The sequence below is a fragment of the Thunnus albacares genome, chromosome 12 (assembly GCF_914725855.1).
Source record: "Thunnus albacares chromosome 12, fThuAlb1.1, whole genome shotgun sequence".
NCBI classification, from domain to species: Eukaryota; Metazoa; Chordata; class Actinopteri; order Scombriformes; family Scombridae; genus Thunnus; species Thunnus albacares.
In genome coordinates, this window is record NC_058117.1 from 6966014 (window position 1) to 6988721 (window position 22708).

The window sequence follows — 22708 nt, forward strand, 5'->3', positions numbered from 1 at the left end:
ATAGTGCTCATATATAATTAAGAGTCCTGATTATGTGAGGAAAAAAAAGTTTCATAAAAATGTTGCTATGCACGTTGCCTATATGGATGGAATAAAATTATAGATCCGTTGGAGATTTAAAATTTAATGTGGTGTCATAATTAAACTTAATGTTAACCTTAGTGTTGATATGGCACACTGATTAACAAGATAATTTTAAAATGGCACTTCATATCAAAAAGGTTGTTGACCTCTGCTTTACACTGAAAGACACTGACATAAACTGAAGCAGTATAACCAATGTATTTAATGGGTAATCTTTTTTGCACAGTGCTGGTTGAATATTGAAACACAAATAGTCAAAGGCATTAGAAAGACTCCAATAAGTAAAGCTTTTCATGTAAACCTGTATGGCATATATCAGGTTGCAGAGTTTCCAGGGTTTTTAATAGTAATCTATTAAAAACTCATAATTTCTTATGCACAAGCAAATGAAAGTCATTCATCAAACCCAGGACTCAGTCTGACCCTAATTGTCAGGTAATGCTGTTATTCACCACCTGCATCTTTATGAGATGATGCAGCAAAGTGAAGGGACAGGTCTGCCTCCTCTCACCTTGGTCAGGGCTTGGTCAATCTTCTCTGGGGCGCTGCGGTACGCCTGAGTGACATCACTGAGGGGGAGGGGCATGTACTGCAAGGTAAAGTTGCTAAAAAGTAAAGGAGGGGGGAGAAAAAAATGGTATTACCTCTGCAATAATAACTGAGAAGAACTATGACATTAACAAGAACAAACAGGAAGCACCCAGAGCACTTTTAACAGCTGTCTCCAATTCCCTAATATTCAAACATACCCGTGTACACACATGAACACAAATTTCACACCCAAACATACTGAAAAAACAGTTTGACTGGCATCCACGTCAGAAGACTGATGAAACGCTGTGTAATAGTAAACATTGTACACTGAGGCTCAGAGATGGTTATCTGCCTTTCATAGGGGTGTGTGCAACTAAATCGTTTCATGTGTGTACCACTCTTCAAAAAGATTTTTTGGCATGTGTTGTGTTCGTCTTACTGCTCCAGCGCTCTCGCCACATCTTGGAAGCCTGTTGCCGTGGTGTTGTTGCGGTCCCACGTCACACTCCTGAGAGGGATCAAACCAGCAGGAAATAGGGAAAGACAGGCACAGAGGGGGAAGAAGATGATCAGTCGCCTTCTAAAGCTCCTGACACAACCACAACCACACACACAAACGCGTGCGGGGCATAGTATCACAGTTACAGCACTTATCTGACCATGCAGCTGCACAAACACATCACAGAGGGTTTAACAAGAAATTTGTCAGGACTTTCTTTTTGCTACATGCATAGAATGAACCCGTATCACACCATTAGGAATGCATGAACAACTGCCATGCGGCTAATGAGCTTCTGTTATTTCACAGTACAGATTCCCCACCTACACTCAACACTGTCTAACTCCTGTTTTTTTATACATCATTTATACATCATTTTCAGACCCTCTTTCCTTTCATCCGTCCTCCTCCTCCTCCATCTACATCTCTCCTTCCCCAAACTCATCTCTGCCCTAGAAATTCAATCAGCAAAACTCAAATCTCAATCCTTAGGTGGTCTCTAGTCCCTTCACAACTTCCTCCCTCTCCTGTCCATATCCAACCATTCCCTTATCCTAAGACTCCCATCTGTCTTCTGCCCTCCTTTTCCCTTACTCACTCTGCCCATCTCTTACCGTCTACTCCTTCCATTCCTCCACCCCCAACAAACCTCAAAAACATCAATATTTCTTCACTCAGTCTCATCTTTTCCCTTACTTATATTATATAATACATGTATGCCCGAAGGCCATTTCTTTCTATCCCTCATCCCCCGTTTTCCCTCCCACCCACGGATTTGCCTCACTATCCCGCCGACTCCCCGCTATTCAGTCTTACCTTCTTATCTCCTGCATGGTTTCTCCCCCTTTTCTCCCCTCCACCCATCTTTGAAGCGCTGCATTGAACTCACTGTTCTGCCTCTCAGCAACCTCTCCTCTAACCATACCTAACATGTTAATTTTCTCTCTGACCCTATTCTTTCATCTGTCTCTAAAACCCTTTTTCGTTCCTGCCTTGCTCCTCCTCTCTTCCTCTGCAGAACTGGGTGCTCTGATCTGCAAGGAAATCCCTCCGTTCCTCTCTGTTAGTACTGATTTTAAAAACACCGACACACACACACACACACACACACACACACACACACACACACACAAGGAGCACACCTGAGTGTTGTATTGATCTGCAGGGCTTTGCTGAGCATCTTGGCCCCAGAATCCTCCAGGGCGTTGCCACTCAAATCCACCTTCCGTAGGCAGGCGTTGGAGCCCAGGGCGTTGACCAGCACTGTGCCCCTCTGGCGAAGCCTCGAGTCAGCCAGAGAGAGGGACTGCAGGGCCTGGAGGATGCAGGGTGAGAGAGTGCAAAAGGATGGAGCAAGAGTTTAACAGTAAGAAACTTAATGGGTAAAAAAATAGATGCGAGAAGCAAAGTCTATGAAAAGTTTTTGGATTTGCTCAAATTAGATAAGGAAAGAAAACATAAAAACATTTTGAAAAAACATGAAGAAATGAAATCATCTATGTATGCTGGATAGATTATAGGTGTGGCTTATACCTGGGAACCTAGGAATTTATCAGAGTATATTATGAATTATAAAATATGTGATAATGTGGATTATGTGCAGCGCAAATACTCTGCAGCTGAATCATTTATTCAATGCATAATAATCAGCTGCTAATTTGCACATTGTCCCAATTTTTTTGTCCACTTTCTTTTACCAGACACAATTCTTGATCACTGCTTGTTGTAAGATGATCTTATCTACTGTAAACTGCGGTGAACAGTGTCTTCTTGTAGCAGGACTTATTATGATATTTTATATTTTGGACACATGTGTAAACCCTTCTGTTAAAAATGTGTTAAAAATTAAATATTGGATATCTTTCAATGGAAATCAAACAAAAAACAAAAAAAGAAAATCATTAAGCCTTAGGTTCTGGTACTACACTTTAGCACTGGTCTGATCACATTTTTGAATTTTTGAAAGTATTTTATATGAGCACCATTATATTCATCTGCCAAGAGATTTTTAGCTTCACACAATATCCAATAACTAGCTTTGCTCAGTTCTTAATTGGGGTCTCTGCTAGGTTTGAGGGTATAGTACGAAATTTCGTGAAACAGACTTATTCACTTTCCTCCAGAGAGTTAGATGAGAAAATTAACTACTCTTAATTTGAATCTTGATCCAGGAGATTGTTAGCTTAGCATTAAGTATGGAAACAGGGGGACACCAAAACTTGTCGTTGCAACACTTCAGTGTTCTGGCTAGAATTTTAAATAAAGTACATAAGATGTGATTTAGTGGAGCTTTAGAGGTGCTGGAAGCGCTTCCTTGAGTGCATGTAGGTGTTAGCTGTTTCCTCCTGCTTCTACTCTAGACACTAAGCTAAAGGAGCATCTGTGACTCACATACAGAAACTATTAGCCTTGTCAACATCCATAGTAATAGAAATGGTCAGTTGACCTTGTGTATAGACAGACAAATGCACTTGCACTTTGCACAACAGACTGGCCACTACCATTAATCTTTGAGTATTTCAACTCTTTCTAACATTGTCATATTTGTATTTTTAGTTCTTCAACTCTTTCATGTGTTTAGATGAACTGTCTATGTGTACTTCTGTTTGTAAACACACTTACCTCAAATTGCCCCTTGAGGAACGAATAAAGTATTCTGAATTTAATTCAATTGAGTGCTAGCATGGGGCACTGCTCTGCGGGAGATGATTTTGATGTTTGTGTTGCTTACAGGCCAATCTCTGAAAACTACGTTATTCCATGAAACTTACAAATTTACACCCATCTGTGCCTCTGTAAGTGTGCTTGCACTCATACATCAGTCCGTACTCAGTACGAGAGCACAGTTTTGAGCTATCACCATCCACAGTGGTAAATAATTGAGTAAGCTACTTGTCATGCTGGATTTGCAGAGCAGAGAGTAGAGGGAGCCCCAGGAGCCTTGCAAATAAACTGAGACCAAATGAATCATTCGCCAGGCCCATAGACATCATGACTCGTGTGCATGTTTGCACCTTGTGTGTGTTGGAGGTGGGAGATTGAGCCGAGATTAAATGCACATGAATAAGGACACAAGAACTTAAACTGTGAAAAGTGTGTGCTTGTGCATGCATGGGAAATGTGTGTAGCATGTGAAGGAGGCATGTGAAGGCATGTGAAGGCATGTGTAGGCGTGCATCTGCGCATAACGCCACAGCGGATTTGTGTGTGTGTGTGTATGTGTGTGTGTGCGTATGCGTGTGTACAATATATTACATAATCCAACTCACACACTCTTCCTCTTGCACCAAATGAACTAGTTTTTGCAGAATTTCTTCCAACACCCTGAGGAGACAGAGGAGGGAAAACATCATCATCAGTGTCATCTTCACAACCATCTGTATTGCTGGTTCCCCACGTGGTCTGTACCTGCCCTTGATGTTGAAGTTCTTCCCTAGCATCAGGTGTTTGAGGGAGGGGTGCCTGGAGAAAGCTGGGATGACAGCCAGCAAGTCAGCATCCAAGCCTGCAAACAACACAACACTCATCACTAGAGTAGAAGTGCAACACCAGCAATACTACTCTGTACAGAACCCTTTGTGATAACCCACAAGTACATGTTTAATTAGATCCTTGTAAGTACAGATCACATAAGAGAACAGGCAACTGTTCTCTTATGTGATCTCTCTCTAACTGATGTATTAAACGAGAAAAAAATTTAAACAAAAAATTTACAATTTCTGTGCTGTCATGCCAGTGATATCATCATTTCCTTTGCCATGTGCTAACATTTCTGGCTTTCAAAACTTTGTCTCATGGTCTGTTTTGGAGCAAAACCATGCTGCTCACTGAAATTCCAAAATACTCCCAATTAACCCCCACTCCCACCCACTCATGTTTTCAAAAGCTCAAGTATGGAGAATGCTGCTAAGAGGAAATGGTTACCATGGCAAGATATTTTCGGCACAAAAACTAGAATGTCTCATTCAGAGAGCATAACATATCTGCGGTTAGGCTTACATGCCTCTAATATGATATGAGTGTATTTTTGTGTAGGTTACAGCACACTGTGACATGACAGAGCAGGAAAGGTGAGGAGGGGGGGGGAGGTGAGCAGGGGCTGCACCAGAGACTTAGGTGGAGGAACCTGTCAATGTTTCTGTCATTACTAATGATCCTATTAAACTAATAGCTGGCCTAATGCCTGTTTAGGCAGTAAGGCTGTGGTAATACCATTTGCTATGCCTTTGTCGTTTTTGATATTTTTGATGTCAGCACACTGGTAGAATAATATTGTATGCCAAAATATATATATATTTGGCTTTTTCATTTATAGTATTTGAGAATGAATTTTGACTGTTAAAAGGCCCTGTCCACCCACACAGTAGTTTTCAGTCACTCTAACTGATTAGACCTCTGGCCAGGAAAACGGGAGGAACTATGCTTGGAATTACATGTCACCGAACTCAATCGATCAATTAGAATGATAACAGGTCCAACAAAACAAACAGGAATGCAAGGAAGATGTCAGTTGTGTCCAGTTCGTACACACCCACAGAGCCTGATTAGAGGTCTAATCAGGCAACTTAAGTGAGAACACCTGTGTGGGGAGTATGGGTGTTTAGGGGCTTAAGTATTGAGTGTCAGCAAGCTACAGTGTGGTTTCCAGTGAGATGGTTTCGTGTGTTGGAGGAAAGTCACCCCTGACTTTGAAGGATTTGAAGGAAGAATTTACTGTAAAATTAGGCATTTTTGGCATCATTGCCAAAAGAATGCCAAAAGAATGCTTGCCATGTGGTCCAAGAAATGGCAATGTCGCTCTGATAAACTAAGTTGGTAAAAATGGTCAACATTATACCTGCTAAACATCTGAAAGTTAGCACTGTAATAGTGCGCTTGTTAGCATGCTGACGTCAGTATTTAGCTCAAAACATGCTGTGTCAATGTACAGTCTCACAGAGCCGCTAGCTGCTAGCGTTAGCGTTGAAATATTTCAAAGACTTAGAGGTTAAAATTTTTAATTATTGGATCAAACAACTACATGCAACGTGAAAGGTGTCACTTATAGTGACAACTTACATTGTCACCCAACTCTTCCCTCAGTTCTTCAAAGAATTTAGCTGCTTATAGGTTATTGTTTTGGTTTTAAAGGCCTGAGGAAAGTTAGCAACTAGCTTAGCGTAAGAAAGTAGCTAGCTAAATTCCCAGATATTTTTCACAGCAGTTCAAATGAATGCTCGTGTCCACTGGATGTTTAAATACAGAACTGTTGCTAACAGCTAACACGTTAGCCTTATCATCTTTATAAGGTGATAATATGTCAGACTAGTGTTATTTAGCTTGTTCTAGAGTTCCTCTGCTATACCAAGTGGCTAACAATTGATCCGTTTAAGTTTAAATGTTTTTAAAATACATCTAAATGTCTGAAAAGACTTGCCGATGGCAACAGCCTTTAGAAAGTTTGGAAGATGCACTTCAACTTAAAGACTGCACATGCTGGTGTCTCGGCCATGATGGATAGCATCAAATGGATTTAAAACATTGTACATGTATGTTAAATGTGAAATCTATCCATATCTACAAAATATAGGAGAATCAAAATATCCCTTCTTAGGTCTGTGTGCAGGATGTGTTCAGGTGTGTCTCATACCATTATCAGAGATGTCTAAAGTCCCCACGCATGAGACCCGCGGAAACAGCTCCTGAATCACCCCGGCACCTGCTGACCTCAACTAACGGAGGAAGACAGAGAGAAGTTGAACATGATGGGATAGCCACAAGCATTAATCTATGAAGAGATGAGTGAATATACCCACAGCAGCACAGATTGACAGAGCGTACCTCACAGCTGCTGATGTCCAGATGTAAATCAGTGATATGAGGGTTATTGGACAGACCTAGAAACAGAGCCCTGAAGGAAAACGCAGGCATGGTATGAGAAAAAAGACACAGAACAGGGGGATTCAAAAGCAAGATGAGCAAAAAAGGGGAGAGGAAGAGATTAATGGAAAAGCAGATAAGGCAGGAAAGAAGTGAGCAGAGTGATAGGTAAAGCAGATAAGAAGAAATGTGGGAGAAACAGATGGCAATTAATTGACAAAGGCAAAGCAAAATGAGAGTGAAAAAATAGAGCAAGAAAGATCAGTCCCATATAAATCCAATTGCTGCTTTTTCCTCCCTCTAACAACCTGAACGGATCATCCGACCCCTCCCTGCCGCACCACCCTGCCCCACGTACTCAGTCCTCTGCACCTAAAAGTTTTAGAGCTATCTTATAGGATTTAGACTAAAGTAGCTTAAAAAGAAGATTCATAGCTCAAGCAGAAATCACATAAAGACATTCAATATTTATTCAAGAAAAATGGCCAATTGTTGCTGATGCACACATACACTCCAGCCCAGCTGGATGCAGAAAGAAAACTGCATTTGCACATCAAGGCTCCGCTGGAGGTTGTTCTTGTGCAATGAATACACATTTAAGAGTTATGCACCATGAGGAGGTAATGAGGAGCAGTGCTAAGTAGGGAGTCCGCTCGATCCATTTTGGCTGAGATCCATCATGCAGCACAAAATCATCTCAATTGTTGGCAGTTTGCTTTGTTTACTCCGCTATTGATTATGTGGTGGGGTTTTTTAGCTATGTGACGCTAACAGCATGCTATACACCTAACAGAGAAGCTGTAATATAGAAATTCTCCATTTGTCCCCATAGGGAGACTCGCTTTTCACTTGGCTGCTCACTGAGCTCATTTAACTACAGATCTCCTGGAGCTGGTAAAGATACAGAGTCCTGCACAAAGACACATCAGCACAGTGGACGCTGGCCAATACATGGGCTTCAATCTGTGTCCTCTGATTGAAGGCCAGTCTGCTAATATAATAGAAAATAGCTGCAGCGTTTGAAACCTAATGAGAGCCTTGATGATAAGATCTCACTGATTGTTTGGATGCAAACTACGCCCCATATGGTATAAGCTATTTTAGTATTCAAGCCTGAGACAATAAAAATAGAAAAAACATCATCGTTGTATGCTGAGTGTTCTGCTTGTACTGATGATGGATTATACCACTGACCTCTCAGCATCTCAGCATCTCAGCACTGGAATAATGCATGTGGGTTTTTACATTAAGAAACTCCTCTAACTGTTTGCCAAATATTAGATAAAAAACCTAAAAAAAAAGTCTTCTTGTGCACAATTTACCCAGTGCTTTAGGCTAAAGTACCTTACAGCATCATGAGTGAACACATTTTTAGCACAAGTGGCCCTAGTGGGAATTCATCCATCACCACTCTTAAGCCTAAAGTTTGACCAAACACTGGAAGCAGTGCAAACGGTTGTTGACACAGAGAGGCGGTACTATTAAAAACTGGTGGTAACACACTCAAAGAGGTGGGGAATTAAAAATATAGAGCTGCATGGGTTGTCATATAAGCTACTTATATCATGAACCTTTATCAGAGTTTTAGTTCACCATCCTTCTCCACATAAAATGAGTCACATTTATCAGAGCATACAGCTGCTGGACTGTAATCTGAAGAGAAACTAAGGAAAATAAGGAAACATGTCAAATACAGTACACCACCAAACTGGCTCATTTACAGTATTTCCTTTCTTAAGTGGTTTATTTAATGGATTCTATTTACTCCTACCGTGTGTGAAATTCATTATAAAAATGGTTGGGGATGTATTGTAACAATTCAATAAAAGATCTTTGGAGCAGTAAATGCACTCAGTTTATAATTCCAAGGTCCGTGTTATATTCCCTTAATATTCCAATTAGGATTTTGGTTGTTTCTGGAAAGATTTAGTGACTTTATTGAGAGCTTTACATATTTTACATTGATATCTAATGCACTATAAAATTTCTAAATATTCCTATAGTAACACATGGTATTTGTTTGTCACTCAGTACTGTATATATACATAACATATCATATGGTAACATATTTTCTGTCGTAGCTACTCAACTGTGAGTTTATGGTATCTTTCTCACATAACTTCAGTATAATATTACTGGAACAGTTTTATGTATATTAGTGCATCCTCTTGGTTTTTATTGGAATTTATTTTTGCCAACTCAGTCTGTGCATCATGTCCAGAAACTCTCCAAATGAAGAGTAAGAGATTTTGCTTTCCAGTTGGCTGTCACAAGTGGTGATGCACTAGTCAAGGCTAAACATTGTCACTGGAACATTCATAGCACAGCCACAAGAGGAACGATGCAAGATTTGGTTACCACATGACTGAAAACAGCACAGAGGGGTTTTCAGTCAATTTTACCAATTTATTGCTGTCAATCTAGAGGTCTCGCTGACAATGAAAGGGGACACATCATGCACATTTCTAGGTCTATATTTATATTCTGTGGGTCTACTAGAATATCTTCACATGGCTCTTTATGCAGTCCCTCAGTTCAGCCTCTGTCTGAACCAGGCCATTTTAGCTCCTCTTTTTTCTTTGAGACAGGATGACCCCACTCTGTTCTGATTGGCCAGTTTCTGGACACTGTCCCTTGGCAGACTGGTGCTTTGTTAACTTGATTTTATTGCACCGTGTACTGAATTTTATCGTTTATTTCGCTCGTAAAAAAAAACATACCTTTTCTTTTCACGGGTCACTTCCTCTGTTAAAATTGGCCAACTGTATAGAAGGACATCTCTGTATATCTTAACAATGCATTGTTGAAAAGTGTTTATACTGTAGCTGGATTAAAGAGATGCACTTTGTGAGTAGTGCAGCCATATGCATCTTTTATCACCTCCGAAGGTGATAACAGAGGGTTTTAATACAGCTTAGGAGCATTTACATATGATTTTTATTCTTTTCTGTTGTATAAAATTACAAGTGGATCACCGTGGATACATATTCATGACAAACGCAAAAAGGGACCAAAGTAAATGAGGTTAAGATGTAGAGCCAAGATGTACAGCTGCTCCCCTTTCAGCCCTTCGTGGTTCAGACTTTACAAGTGATTTGCACCTCAGACATGCTCGAAAATCTTCAGGATTTCAAAGGTCTCTATAAATCCTTGCCTGTGACAGTGACTCACCTCAGGGAATCAGGAGGGACCTTCATAGAGGCCAGGCTGACATGGGTCAGGCTGAACGCTGAGCTGAAGAACTGGCGGAAAGTTGGCAGAGAATCTCTCGCTTTCCTGAAGAAGGACAAGAACAGAAAGTTTTAGAAATGTGCGAGAACGGGAGGGAAGAGCAGGGCAGTGAGCAATCACGCAGTTAGACGGAAAATGAAAGGAGGCGCAAAAACGACAAGAACAGATAAGAGACTGATTGAGACAAGTGAGGGGATGACAGAGGGACGTGATGCTGATAGAGTGTGACAGAAAGTTTGCAGCAGACAAGCGGAGAACTGACAGAGAGGGAACGAAACAATGGGAGAGCGGAGAGAGAAAGAATAAGAAGGCCGAAGCAGACAGATGCTGGCTGTGACATTTAGGTCAGTATTACATCAACCAGACATTGTGAAAAGGTGAAGTTGGCATTAATTACTGCCACCAAGTTAAAGGTATCACTGACCAATTATCCAGCCATCTGCTTGGTATATACAATACATTAGCCTGTCATCAGAGGAAGGACAGATAGCAGAGAGAGAGTATGTTGGTGTGTATGTTCAACATCCCGCTGAGTCATAACACATAAGGGAACTATTCTCAGCGTTCACAGGATTGATGTAGTGCACTGGTTCAGATCTGTGTTTAGAGCTTGTCAAAGCAGCCAATCTGCCATTTTAGCCTCCAGTGCACAAATAATTCACCACAGGGGAGGATGAGGAGGGGGTCTGGAGACAGCAGGAGAAAGTGATGAGAGGCAGGGAGAGAGAGAGAAGAGAGAAGAAGGGGTAGAGAGAGAGGGAGGATGAATTCATCTTCCAGAAAGATGAGGTCTGTTTTTTTCGGGAAAAGACTACTTCCTACCTCTCTTTAGGCAGCTAATATGTTGTTTACTTGTGCAGCGAATGAGCCTTTTTTTTATTGCTCTATTTTTTCACCCTTATCCCGAGTGTTGTTTTCAATAATGAGGCACTTTATACACACACACACACACACACACAGGGCTTGAAACTACTTTATAGATCACCAACCACATTAGTCAGCAGATTTCCCACTGAGTTTCTTTAAAGTAAACCATTAAAGGAACAGTTTGATGTTTTTTCTTTCTCACTGGGAGTTAGATGAGAAGATTGATACCACTCTTTCATATCGCTATGATGAATATGAAGCTGCAGCCAGAGACAGCTAGCCTGGCTCCGTTTGAAATTAACAAAATATTGTTTGGACGGTTGGATGGTTGCAGTGACCGACCTAGGCTAGCTGCTTTCCCTCGCTTCCAGGGTTTGAACTAAGCTAAACTAACCCGCTGTCCCCCCTGTTTTTTTGTTTGTTTGTTTGTTTTTTTCATTTTTTTAGCAAAGTTTTTAAGAAATTATTTGTGTAGTCAATTTCTGTACACCAGGATGATGTGTTTGTTATATCACTGATATTGTGACCTTTACTACTTTAAATCCTGTTATTTTGACTCCTCATCTGCTTTTAGCACTTCCACTTCAGCTGACTTCAGTAGTTTCAAAGACACCTCAAATTCCACTGAAAGCTGAACCCCTTTCAACACTTAACTCACATTTAAACTTTTCCTGACATTTGAAATAAGCTCAGTGTTTCAGCTTGGGCTGACACGTCAACTTCATTGCCTGCTTCATCTTCAGCAGTAACTACCATACAATGACATTTCAAATGCTCCAAAGACTCAACATGTCACTGTTTCAATTGCTTCATTATTTTCTGGTTTTACCTTCTTCTGCTGTAGAATCCTTTAACTGCAGATACGGTTGCATGAAGCAGTGTCTTTCAAAATTAGAAGACACATCATTACACATTAGAGGAAAAAACCTGACCTGACTTGAAGTATCCTCATTACTGCAAATTCAGCCTAAAAAGACACATTACCAGCCTGTGTTACTGTCTGAACCTCCAGGACATCATAACTGAAAAGCTGCTCTGCACTCTCTTCACCAGTTGCTAAGCCAATTTTGTCATGTGCCCATGTGTTTGGCACAGCTGTTGAATAGGTATGAGAGCAGTAATGTGACTGGCCGGGAATATAATGACTGATCACTTCACCTCTCCAATTTCTGTTCCACCTCACTGAATTCTTTTGCGCATATCATACTGCAAGTACAATCCTTGTGCACATGACCCAGCGCTTTCTACTGATTGCTGTGATTGCACTGTTAAAGTAGGGCCAATTTGATTTAGCATTTCCCAAGATGGGTTTTATCTTTATCTTTGAAACTTTAACAAAATTATCTGTCACAAATTCATTTCAAGCCCTGCATGCACACACACACAAATCTCTCACACTCATTCTATTCCTTGAACAATATTAATTTTTCCCAGTAATTAGGAAAACATGTGGCTGACTGAGTCACATGTCTTTCAGACTGTTGTGACATTCACCCTACATACATAAAATCACATTAGCTTGGTCAGAAGGGGAAAGGAATGAAAGAAAACGTGAGATAAGAGGTGAGAAAAAGTGGCATGAAATCAAGTTAGGAGGGGTAAACAATGGAAAAGGTCATAAGGAAGAAAGCGATGGTGGGAGGAAAAACAAAAAAAAAAAGAATTACCAAGATGAAGACATTAAGATAGTAGTGAAGGAAAGCTAGGCAGCTGAATTACAAGCCCCTGTCATTGCTATTGTGATAACCTCACAGTGTGTGGAACACCAGCTCTTCTTTGACCCATTTGTAATGATTAGCATACAGCCTGTCAAGACTCTGCGGATACAGAATGGCTTCTGTCGCATAAGCAGATACAGTGTCACTGTCTCTCTCACAAAGTACTCTCCAGAGAGCTGTGTCAGCAACTTGTTACCACATGTGCGTGTGTGTGTATCAGTATCCTCATGCACTGTTCATTGTTTCTCCAAAAGTGTCACATCTGGGCGCGCGCGTGTGTGTGTCAGTTCCTGTGCATGAAGGGTAAAGAAGGGGTCTGAGGCGGTTTGTTCCATATTCATGAGTGGCAGCCGGGTGGTTCTTATCAGCTCGGTTCAGCTTTGTGGCTCCGTGTTGTCACCAAAACACCACAGCAGTCTGACCGGCAGCACTGAGCCAGCGTGTATTTAATACCAGCGGACCCACGACCGGCAGGAGGTGGGATGAACTGTGAACAGCGGGGAAGAGGGGTGGTGAGGAAAAAGTGGTGGGGAAGGGGATGAAGAGTGAAGGATGTGGAGAGGGAGGAAGAGTGGAGAGGAGCAGAGTGTATAAGCAGAGAATGAAGGAGGAAGGAAAGGAGGTAAAGAGGATGAAAGAGTGAAGAAGCAAGAGAGGGAGGCATTAAGTGAGGGATAAGAGAGGAGTAAACAGCCACGGGAAGGAAAAGATAAAAACCAGACAGAGGAGATGGATGGAGCTTGGACGTCACCAGTAAAAGGAGGTGGGGAGGGGGCTGCTGGGAATTTCAATCTTCCCATTAGAAATCAGGGAGAGTTATGGGTCCAAGAGCTTCAAAAAGAGTGAGAATTCACATCATAAAAAAGAGAGTGCAAGGAAGAAAAGTGAAAAACATAGCAAGAGGTGAAGCCAGACAGATACAAAAAAGTAATAGATGGATTGAGAGATACAGTAGATACAAAGAAACAGATGGGGAGAGAGAAAAAATGCTGGCATGGGAGCCTGGGGGATTTGGAACAATAATTCCCGTCTAAAATTAGTCTCATTTTTCACCAACTTCTTTCTCTGTAATTCTGTAATGTAATATGCTGAGCAGGGAAGCTCCCGGGCTCCTGGGGGACACGAAATGATGAGAGCCGGAGCTGCTTGTGCCTGCTAGCTAGGTAAACACAGACAAGCACGCACACACACCCAAACACGAACGAATATATTGTAACACGCAAAAAAAAAAGTCTTACGGGCATGCATACAAGTGCTTGACAGACAGAAAACTTGTAAGCAAACTGAGACATGTGTACATTAAAGAAAGATGGAAATACATTCTGCATACTGACATACACACGCACACACACACAGTGAGCCAGAACAAATGAGGCAGGGGGGTGCAAGTCAAGCATACACGCTAATTCCGTCAGTGAGGTCTGGGGCTAAACACAAATCCATGGCAGAAAATAAATGATGATGCTCGCTCTGCTCCATTCCTCCTGACTGGAATTCCTCCAGAGCTGTTTGGCTGAGTCAGAAGAAAACAAATGTGTTTGTGTGGTTTGGAGAAAAAGAAGCCAGGGATTTATACTCAACCGTCGCAGCAGAGGTGACCACCCACCTGTGAGAGAAAGAGTTCTTGGACAGGTTCAGGTAGGAGAGGTCAGCGCAGCAGCCCCGCAGCAAGGCCCCAAACAACTGAAAGAGAGACAGAGAGACAAATGAGTTGTATTATATTCACTATGGCGAATGTGATTGAGTTGTATAACAGTTATTTTGGCTCTTGAACGCTGCACAAATGGTTAGAGCATACAGCTGACACAAAAGGCAATCTGAAATAACTAAAAAAAAATCATGCTACTTTATTTTTTTCTTAGCCAAAGCCTCTACAATAAAAAACGTCTGTCAATGTATCATGCTAGCATTATGGCATTAAAGAACACAATTTCATAGACGCCTGACTCTGCAGATTGGTGTGTGAAAAAAATGAACCAGGGCATAATGAGATGAGATGTTACTGCTGGTGAAATGAGGACAAAGCTGTCTTCTCAATTTGTTTTAATTATATCCCTTTTTTTTTTTTGGGCACATGGTTGGGGTCTGTGCATGATAATACGTCTGTCATTACGTTTACACAACCACAACCAAGTGTTTTCACCATCCACTGTACAGTATGTGACTGCCAAGGAAAATCGAATCATCCGAAGTGAATGTCATACATTCTCTGCAGGTGAAAACAAATATAGACACTATCTGTAATCATTACTCACTCAGGTTTTCTGTGAGTCCTGAGGAAGATGCGACATTATTGCTTGTCCCTGAGCAAGGCACTTATCCCTAATATGTTTTGTGTATCCTGGGAGATACAGACACTTGGAAAGGCTGTAGGTGAGACGCTTCATTGACATTGGTAGATTTGTCTTAAGTGCTACAGTCATGTGCCCACACTCTGGTGTCAGCGGTCTAAATAGTCTCTGAATTCAACATGTCTGCTTGCAGAGAATATGTCACATATCCTGAAATAAGCGTTGATATTCTTGCAGGTTTTATTAGAAAAATATTGCTTTGTAAGACTAATAGTTCATGCCAATGTAAAAAAAAAATGGTATAACATTTACATAGTTATGGCAATTTGAATTGAAATGTCTGTATCCCTTAGGAACCACAGTAAGTTTCACTTTCTTAAGAAATATGGTTGCAGACTTCCCAGCATGTAGTGATTGAGAGTTAAATCTCTGCAGAGAGCCTTCTACACTGTAGCTAGAAAAAAATATGATGGAAACTTGCTGTGTGACTTTTAATACATGCCATGTTAAGTGATTGTTTCTTCTCTGGTTATGATGAAAACAATGCAAACCACAATGAATTGATGTTTCATCCCCACCCCTGTACACAAATATAGAAAGTAACTGGGAGCAGCCTCTCATGTTGCCACTGTACAAGCTCTGGTATGAAGCTGCCAAAGACCAGTGTCACCAGAAGAGATTACAGTAACACTTTCTATGATGCCCATGTCTATATAATCATAGTTCTAAGCATTCATAAATATTCATAATGCTTTATAACAATAATCACAATACACTATAAAGCATTTTATAATTACTTATAAGGTTAAGTATCATAATACTTCATAATTGCTGGTCAATTGCTGATTTTTTTTTGTTGCAAGGATCATAGTGTATTATAATTCTCATAGTTACATACATTTTTAACAAATGTTTAATTGAAGGTTTGAGATCAGTCTTATATTTGAAAAATATTTTTAATATTTTTAAAAGGTGGAGCAAAGATCCAAATCCATACCCTGAATGGCCAACGTATCCAGTAGATAGAGGTGTAATTGTCATACTTGGAGGAAAATCATGATCTTGGGTTATCTAGACCCTAATAGTTGGGAAAGAACGGTAACCTATTTTTTTAAAAATTATTCATTAGCATAAATATATGTTCTTGCCCACTTAGGGGCTAATGTCCCCTTGCTCAAGCAGCTCAATAATATATAGCAGAAATTGTGTTTCAACCAATCTTTATGTGTTTACTGAAAGTACTCATCTGCCAGAGAAGTCCATTTCCCGATAGCAGGACCAAATGGGCAATAAGGAGCATAATTGTATTACACTGAATCAAAGTCAAGCTGAACCCATACCAGGAAAAAAATGAATTACTTACTGTTCTTCAATTTGCTCTATTGAATATTCATCAAATGTCAAGTTTTGCATTCAAAATGGGAAAGAGACACTAAAAACTTATGTAGAAAATAAAGTACGCTGTGTTACCCACAGCCTCCCTGCCTGGATCACCAATGTAAAATCATACAGAAATAATTTATCTACCATCCATCAAAGTGCATATCAAAATCAGCCTCTCATCTTGAGAAGATATTGCTCACTTTCAAACTGCAGGGCTCAGAAAAGAACAAAAAATGAATGCACAGTAACTCGTGACCCACTTAATGTTGAAATAAAGATGATATATGTGTGTTTGTTAGACAGGAGGGAGCTCCAGGCAAATATGATTGGCATCAAAACCCAATTTCTTGTAAGACTTTAAGTGGCATCTCATCACTTGCAAGAGCTTAAACTATTGCACAAATCCATTTTTCCCCTGACAGTGCAATCCATCATGTAAATTGACTAATCGACCGTCATCAGTACGTAAGCTCAGATTAAAACAGGAACTTATTAATATTTCAATCCAACAGGCCAACACTAAAAAAGACAAATTCTTCCTCAGACAATTCCCCTTTCAAAAAGATAAATGACAATTAGCAAAACAGGACATGAAGCAGCTATGACACTCATTTAGTCTTAAGGATGGATTTAAAAGGAAATAAGGGAAGACAAAGTTTGACAACTTGCAACTAAAGCAGAATAGATGCAATGACTTCCATTGAAGCACATAATTCAATACAAAATTCATGGTCCACATCAACAGGGAGGGAGGAGGATTTGTTTCAAAGGGTGGACTTTTCCTCCTTCAAACAGATACCTGCTAGACAAGCTCTCTGTTCATAGTGTTTAAAACATTTTGAGTAAAGTGAGGTGCAGCAAAGACAAAAAGCAAACACATTACAGTGAAGTGCAAGGCATTATGATATGGAGGAACCAGGATGGGAACAAGTATTCATATCCTTTACTCAAGTAAAACCATACAGAAAAGATATTCCCTCATTTGGTGTTTTGATTATGGTGGTGGAGAGCACTGTCTATCACGCGGTCCAAAATCTCCCACAGATGTTCAACTGGGTTGAGATCTGGTGACTGTGAAGGCCATAGCATATGATTCACATCATTTTCATACTCATCAAATCATTTGGTGACCCCTCGTGCCCTGTGAATTGGAGCATTGTCATCCTGGAGGAGACCACTTCCATCAGGATAGAAATGTTTCATCATAGGACAAAGGTGATCACTCAGAACAACTTTGTATTGATTTGCAGTGACTTTTCCCTCTAAGGGGACAAGTGGATCCAAACCATACCTGAAAAATGCCTCCCACAGCATAACAGAACCATCAGATCCCCTCACTGTAGGGGTCAAGCATTCAGACCTGTACCGGTTTTTCCTTTAATTTGTCACCCGTCTGTATGTTTTTTTTATGAAAAATAAAACAGCAAATATGTAGTAGTCACTGTAGCTGTAAGATAAATGCAGTGGAGTAAAAAGCAACAGTGTAGTGGAATACAAGTGTAAAGTAGCATAAAATGGACATTCTTAATTACAAGAACCTCATGACTTAGTACTTGAGTGAATGTACTCAGTTACCGTATATTCCACCACTGTGAGGAACACAATATTAGATCAGTAATGGAATTCAAACAAGTAATTAAAGGTTTTTGGTCTAAGACATGCAGATCAGCAAATATATTTGATTTCTAAAATGATGATACATGATGGTAGCATAGAGTGTGGAGAGTTCAGACACCACCCTAATGTCGGCCCTGCTGAGGTGTCACAGTGGAGCAGAACTATGTAGATCTGTAGCTGACACTGACCTCTGACCTCCCAGTGGTGGTGGGAAACAATGAAAAAAAGTATATCTATATCTGTTCTAACCTAACATGTCCCTACTGTGCGCTTTCCTGTCAAAAGCAGTACAGCACTGACAAAGCAGTGAAGACTGGGCATAAACAATAAATGTGGCCTCCTGTTGAGCCAGCACTTTTTACAAACTTCTACATCTACTGCAGGATGTCAGACACTAAAAACATCGTAACTGCAGTTGTAACTTTCAGCATTTTCCCACTGAGCCTTGTGGAAAAATATCAGAGCTGCTATCCATAGGTGCCTGAGCAATGGAGAAAGTGGGGCAATTATTCAATTAGGGGAAGCAAAGTTATGGTTTTGCTACTCCACTTTTTGTGTTTTTAAAAATAAACTTATCATCATACAGTATGATATGAGCAGATTATATTTAAGCAACCTACATCAATGATAATTTTACTATTTTCAGCAACAGACAAAAGCAAGTAATAAAAAATTATTATTTTTTTAAATAAATCACACATTTTGGTGCACCCTTTGAGCTAGTTGCCATCATTTCAATCATTGACTGAAAACAGAACATAGGAAAAGATAGGCTAGTGTATGTTGAATAAACCTGCTTGGCCCACTAACTCCAGCCAAAACATTGCCTCGATGATTGGACAGGATTTGGTTGTGGAGATGGGATATCTGCAAAGGAGCCGAATCAGAGTCGGCTCTTTTAAGTGTCACGTGGCTATTGGGCTGCCAACTCTCACACATTGACCGTGAGACTCACGCAATTGACACTTTTCACAGGCTCTCATGCTACAACGTCCATTTTCTCACACAATGAAAAACAAATTCATAACTGATAAGATTGCGGCATATAAAGAGAACACAGACAGACAAGACAGAGCAGCACAGCGCAACAGCAAGCAGACTTTGAAGATGGCCTTATGAGTAATGTGAATAGTAACCCTCAGGTTTAACATTGTTTAACCAGGTTTAATTATCCAAATCATATGTTGTGTGTGTAAGGCAATATGATGGGCTGTAATGCTATTTTATTTATATACATTGTTTGTCATTGTTTGACCTTGAAGATGGCCTAGGAGCCTGCAACCTACTAACCATTTTAGGCCACATAATGTTTTTATAAATATAATTTCAAAAATGTAATAGCCATTCTTCTAATAATAGTTTCCTATCTTGAGCCACCCAATTATATACTGTTCTTGATGCATTCTTGGTTGTTATAGCACCCTCCATCTAACTAATCTTCACTAGTGCAGGTGGCTGTTTCTTGACTTAATCCAAGAGGTTAGGTGGTGTAGAAATGGAGGAAATTAGTTTTAAATTACATTTTACCCCCAGACTACGCCACAAATTATGAATCTCTCTAAATTTGCTCCCCCATTTTAAAACATAACCAGGTGCCCATGCTGCTATCTCAGCAGTCACCAGCAGGGGCAGACACATTCAAGCGTGGCCACTGAACTCTATCAACTCTGTCATCCTTTTAGCTGTTAGTGTATCTGCTAATGTGGCAAGACACCGTTTTGTCACACTGGCAGACATGCTAAATTTAGACGCAGCAACAACATAAAGTCATCCCCCTGAAGAGACAACAATGTGAACAAAAGCTTGCAACAAAGGCTCCTGTATGCTTTTCATACAATACTATATCATTTGTATAATTCATAAGAGGGTATGTATTTCTATTGTAGTGCCTTCTACCATTAGAGCTTTTACCATCACTCAAGGCATTATGCACAGATGAGCTCTAAGGAAGACTGAGTCAACTGAGGTAACATTGTTTTTGTGTGGCAGGTGATTCGTATTCAGGACGCTATCCCTTTCTGTTTCTTGGCCTGAGTCCCATTCTAGAGATGAGATCAGATAGCGATGGCTGGATAGTGACTGTAACAGAGATAGTGAGTACAAACCGAGTCCACGGTGCAGTCCGTCCCAGACAGGTCCAAATGGACCAGGCAGTTGGGCTGGGCGAGGAACAGGTACAGGTTCTGCACAGGAGGAAGAAAAGTGTCTGTTTATGTGGCAATATACAAATTTCAAAATACATCTGTGTGTGTGTGTGTGTGTGTGTCTCACTGTGGCGTCCTCTCCAGACAGAACCCCAGGGTTTTTGCTGAGGTCCAGATGCAGCAGAGAGTTGGAATAATCGTCACTTGAACACAACGCCTGGGATAGAGAAACCACACCTAGAGGGGGAAGAGGAGGGAGAGGAGGGCTTGGATAAACAAGTTATATGCATCCTTGAGTGTTTAATCATCTTATAATCATCCTATTTTTCTCCAATAGGCCAATTTCATGCTTTAGACGTGACTTATTTGCAACTAATGAATACAAAACTACATAATGGAAGAGGGTAAGACAGCTCTGTGGCAAAAAATAATTGACCAGAGACCAGTGAGCTCTTATGGCAGGCTAGTAGCAAAAGAGTTTTTGGATGAAGCCAACCACCATTTTCACTATCCAAGTATCGCTCTGAAAGCCAAAACAAAAGGAAATCATTCTTTTAAATCAGATCACTACACAATTACACCTATTGGCCTGATGGAACCTCTTATTAAAGTCCTCTCCCCGCCACGCTGACGAAAAGCACAGCACAGCACACTATGGCAAGTTGAGGATTAAATATAGAGACAATAACCCAGCAGAAATATCTAGAAGCAGCAACAAATAAAAAAGTCTGCAACCATCGTTACTCTGTGTGCTGTTCACTATATGATATATCACCGATTATAGCCAGCTGCAGAAAGAGTATTTCTTCTGTTCTCTAGCATTGGGAAGAAGCCAGCTACTGCATGTGCTGCTCTGAAGCTGGCAAGGCGCTAAGCTCTTCATCCCTAATTTGTAGCGATTAGGAGGGAAATGAGGGGAAGAGGGGACAGGGCGTCTAATCCCCCCCTCCATCTATCTATCAGCTGCTTAATTCTGCTGGAAGTGGAGACTTTTGGAAGCCATCCGGTTGGTGTGACATTGTCAAGTGTGTATGGGAGCAAAGGTGTCTGAGCATGTGTGACATATCTGTCTATTTGCATGTCTGATCACATCAACAAGACAACGTATAGATGTGTGCGTCTGTGTGTCGACTGTGTGTGTGCGCGCTTGTGTGAGCATGTGTGTAGGTGTTTCAGAGACAGCGAGGAGGGGGGAGAGGGAGAAAGATCTATAAATATTCAACAAAAAGTGCTCAGCCCCTGCAAAGTCATACCAGCACCCACCATTCAAGGTCAGCACCATCACTGCATTCCCCCTGAATCACTGTGTTAACCCACTGCCTTTTAAAATTGGACCTACAGTAGTGTGGTTTTCCCATTTATTATGTACACTAACAGGGTAAGGAGGTTGTTGTCTATGCATGTTACTCTCAGCTCCCAGCCTTATAATTACATCCAACACCCCTTCATCCATACTGTCCTGCAAAGAAAGAGAACAGTGACTGCAGAAGATGAGAAGCTGAGACAGTTTAAAAACTGTTTAATACCTCCACACAGGTATTACGGCATATAAAAATACTCTGCATGGAACAATAATGTGTGTCTGATGTGTTTTTTTCCAGAAAAAAAACCCCATAATAATTACCACATAAAAATTCTTCCTTAAAAATGCCAGAATCTATGAATATGTAAATATATTTCATTTCAAAATTTTTTCTGCTGGACACAAGATGTCTCCTTGTTCGCTGTAAAGTCCATTCTCAGTGTTTGTTCACTGGAGGCTTCAAGTTTCCACATCACACTTGTGTAAGTTGAATATTGGACCAGGATTGGCTTCAAATCTCGTTATGATGTCACAAATCATGCTCGTAGGTCCACCGCTTAAAATCGGATTTTCAATGAGCACAGAGAGGCTTTCCTTGCCTGATATCAGACAGAATTGTCAACTCGTTACAGTTCATTTCCATCTTCAGTCTGACATTGCCTCCACTCTAATGGATTTCCATGGGGGCGGGGGATTTGATTCAATCACCACTAAAGGCTGCTGGTGTTGATGTGGTGGGTGACGTAGTGCGAGTTGGGCACTGCTTGGCTTTGGCTCGACTGTTTTCAACATGGCAGCCGGGTCACAAACTTTCTCTTATTACAGCTAAACAATACACTAAAATATGTTTCTGAAAACATTTGAGGCGAGAAATACGCAATGCAGTAACAGAATATTTGATCAGCACTACCTAGTTTTACTCCTCCGGTTCCGGTGCACAGCTTGACAATGTTTGACAACAGCATTAGGCCCGCCTGTGGCACTGATTGGCTAATCTTTAGTCCCTCCGCGGTGTTCATTGGATCAATCACTTTTTCAACCGAGAAACTGCTGTTTCATGTCAAGATACCAGACCAACAGAATCAGTCAACTCGACTTGGTGGAGTGGCTAGATTCAAAGGTCTGGACTCAGGCAAAAGACTTTCACCCTTCAGCAGATGAATATAAAAACAGCCTTC

General features: G+C 40.8%; 1 protein-coding gene across 3 annotated transcripts in view; it reads right to left on the reverse strand.

The window, feature by feature from the left end:
* carmil3 (capping protein regulator and myosin 1 linker 3) overlaps positions 1–22708 on the reverse strand; it is a 77532-nt gene that overhangs the window by 22477 nt on the left and 32347 nt on the right. For all 3 annotated transcript variants that reach the window (XM_044368736.1, XM_044368738.1, XM_044368737.1), the window contains exons 13-23: positions 20355–20464; positions 20189–20266; positions 14399–14475; positions 10148–10252; positions 6938–7007; positions 6747–6828; positions 4526–4622; positions 4387–4441; positions 2260–2432; positions 1058–1126; positions 596–689 (exon numbers count right to left, since the gene is read on the reverse strand). In XM_044368736.1, the coding sequence (XP_044224671.1) occupies positions 596–689; positions 1058–1126; positions 2260–2432; positions 4387–4441; positions 4526–4622; positions 6747–6828; positions 6938–7007; positions 10148–10252; positions 14399–14475; positions 20189–20266; positions 20355–20464 (1010 nt within the window). The remainder of the gene's footprint in view (positions 1–595; positions 690–1057; positions 1127–2259; positions 2433–4386; positions 4442–4525; positions 4623–6746; positions 6829–6937; positions 7008–10147; positions 10253–14398; positions 14476–20188; positions 20267–20354; positions 20465–22708) is intronic.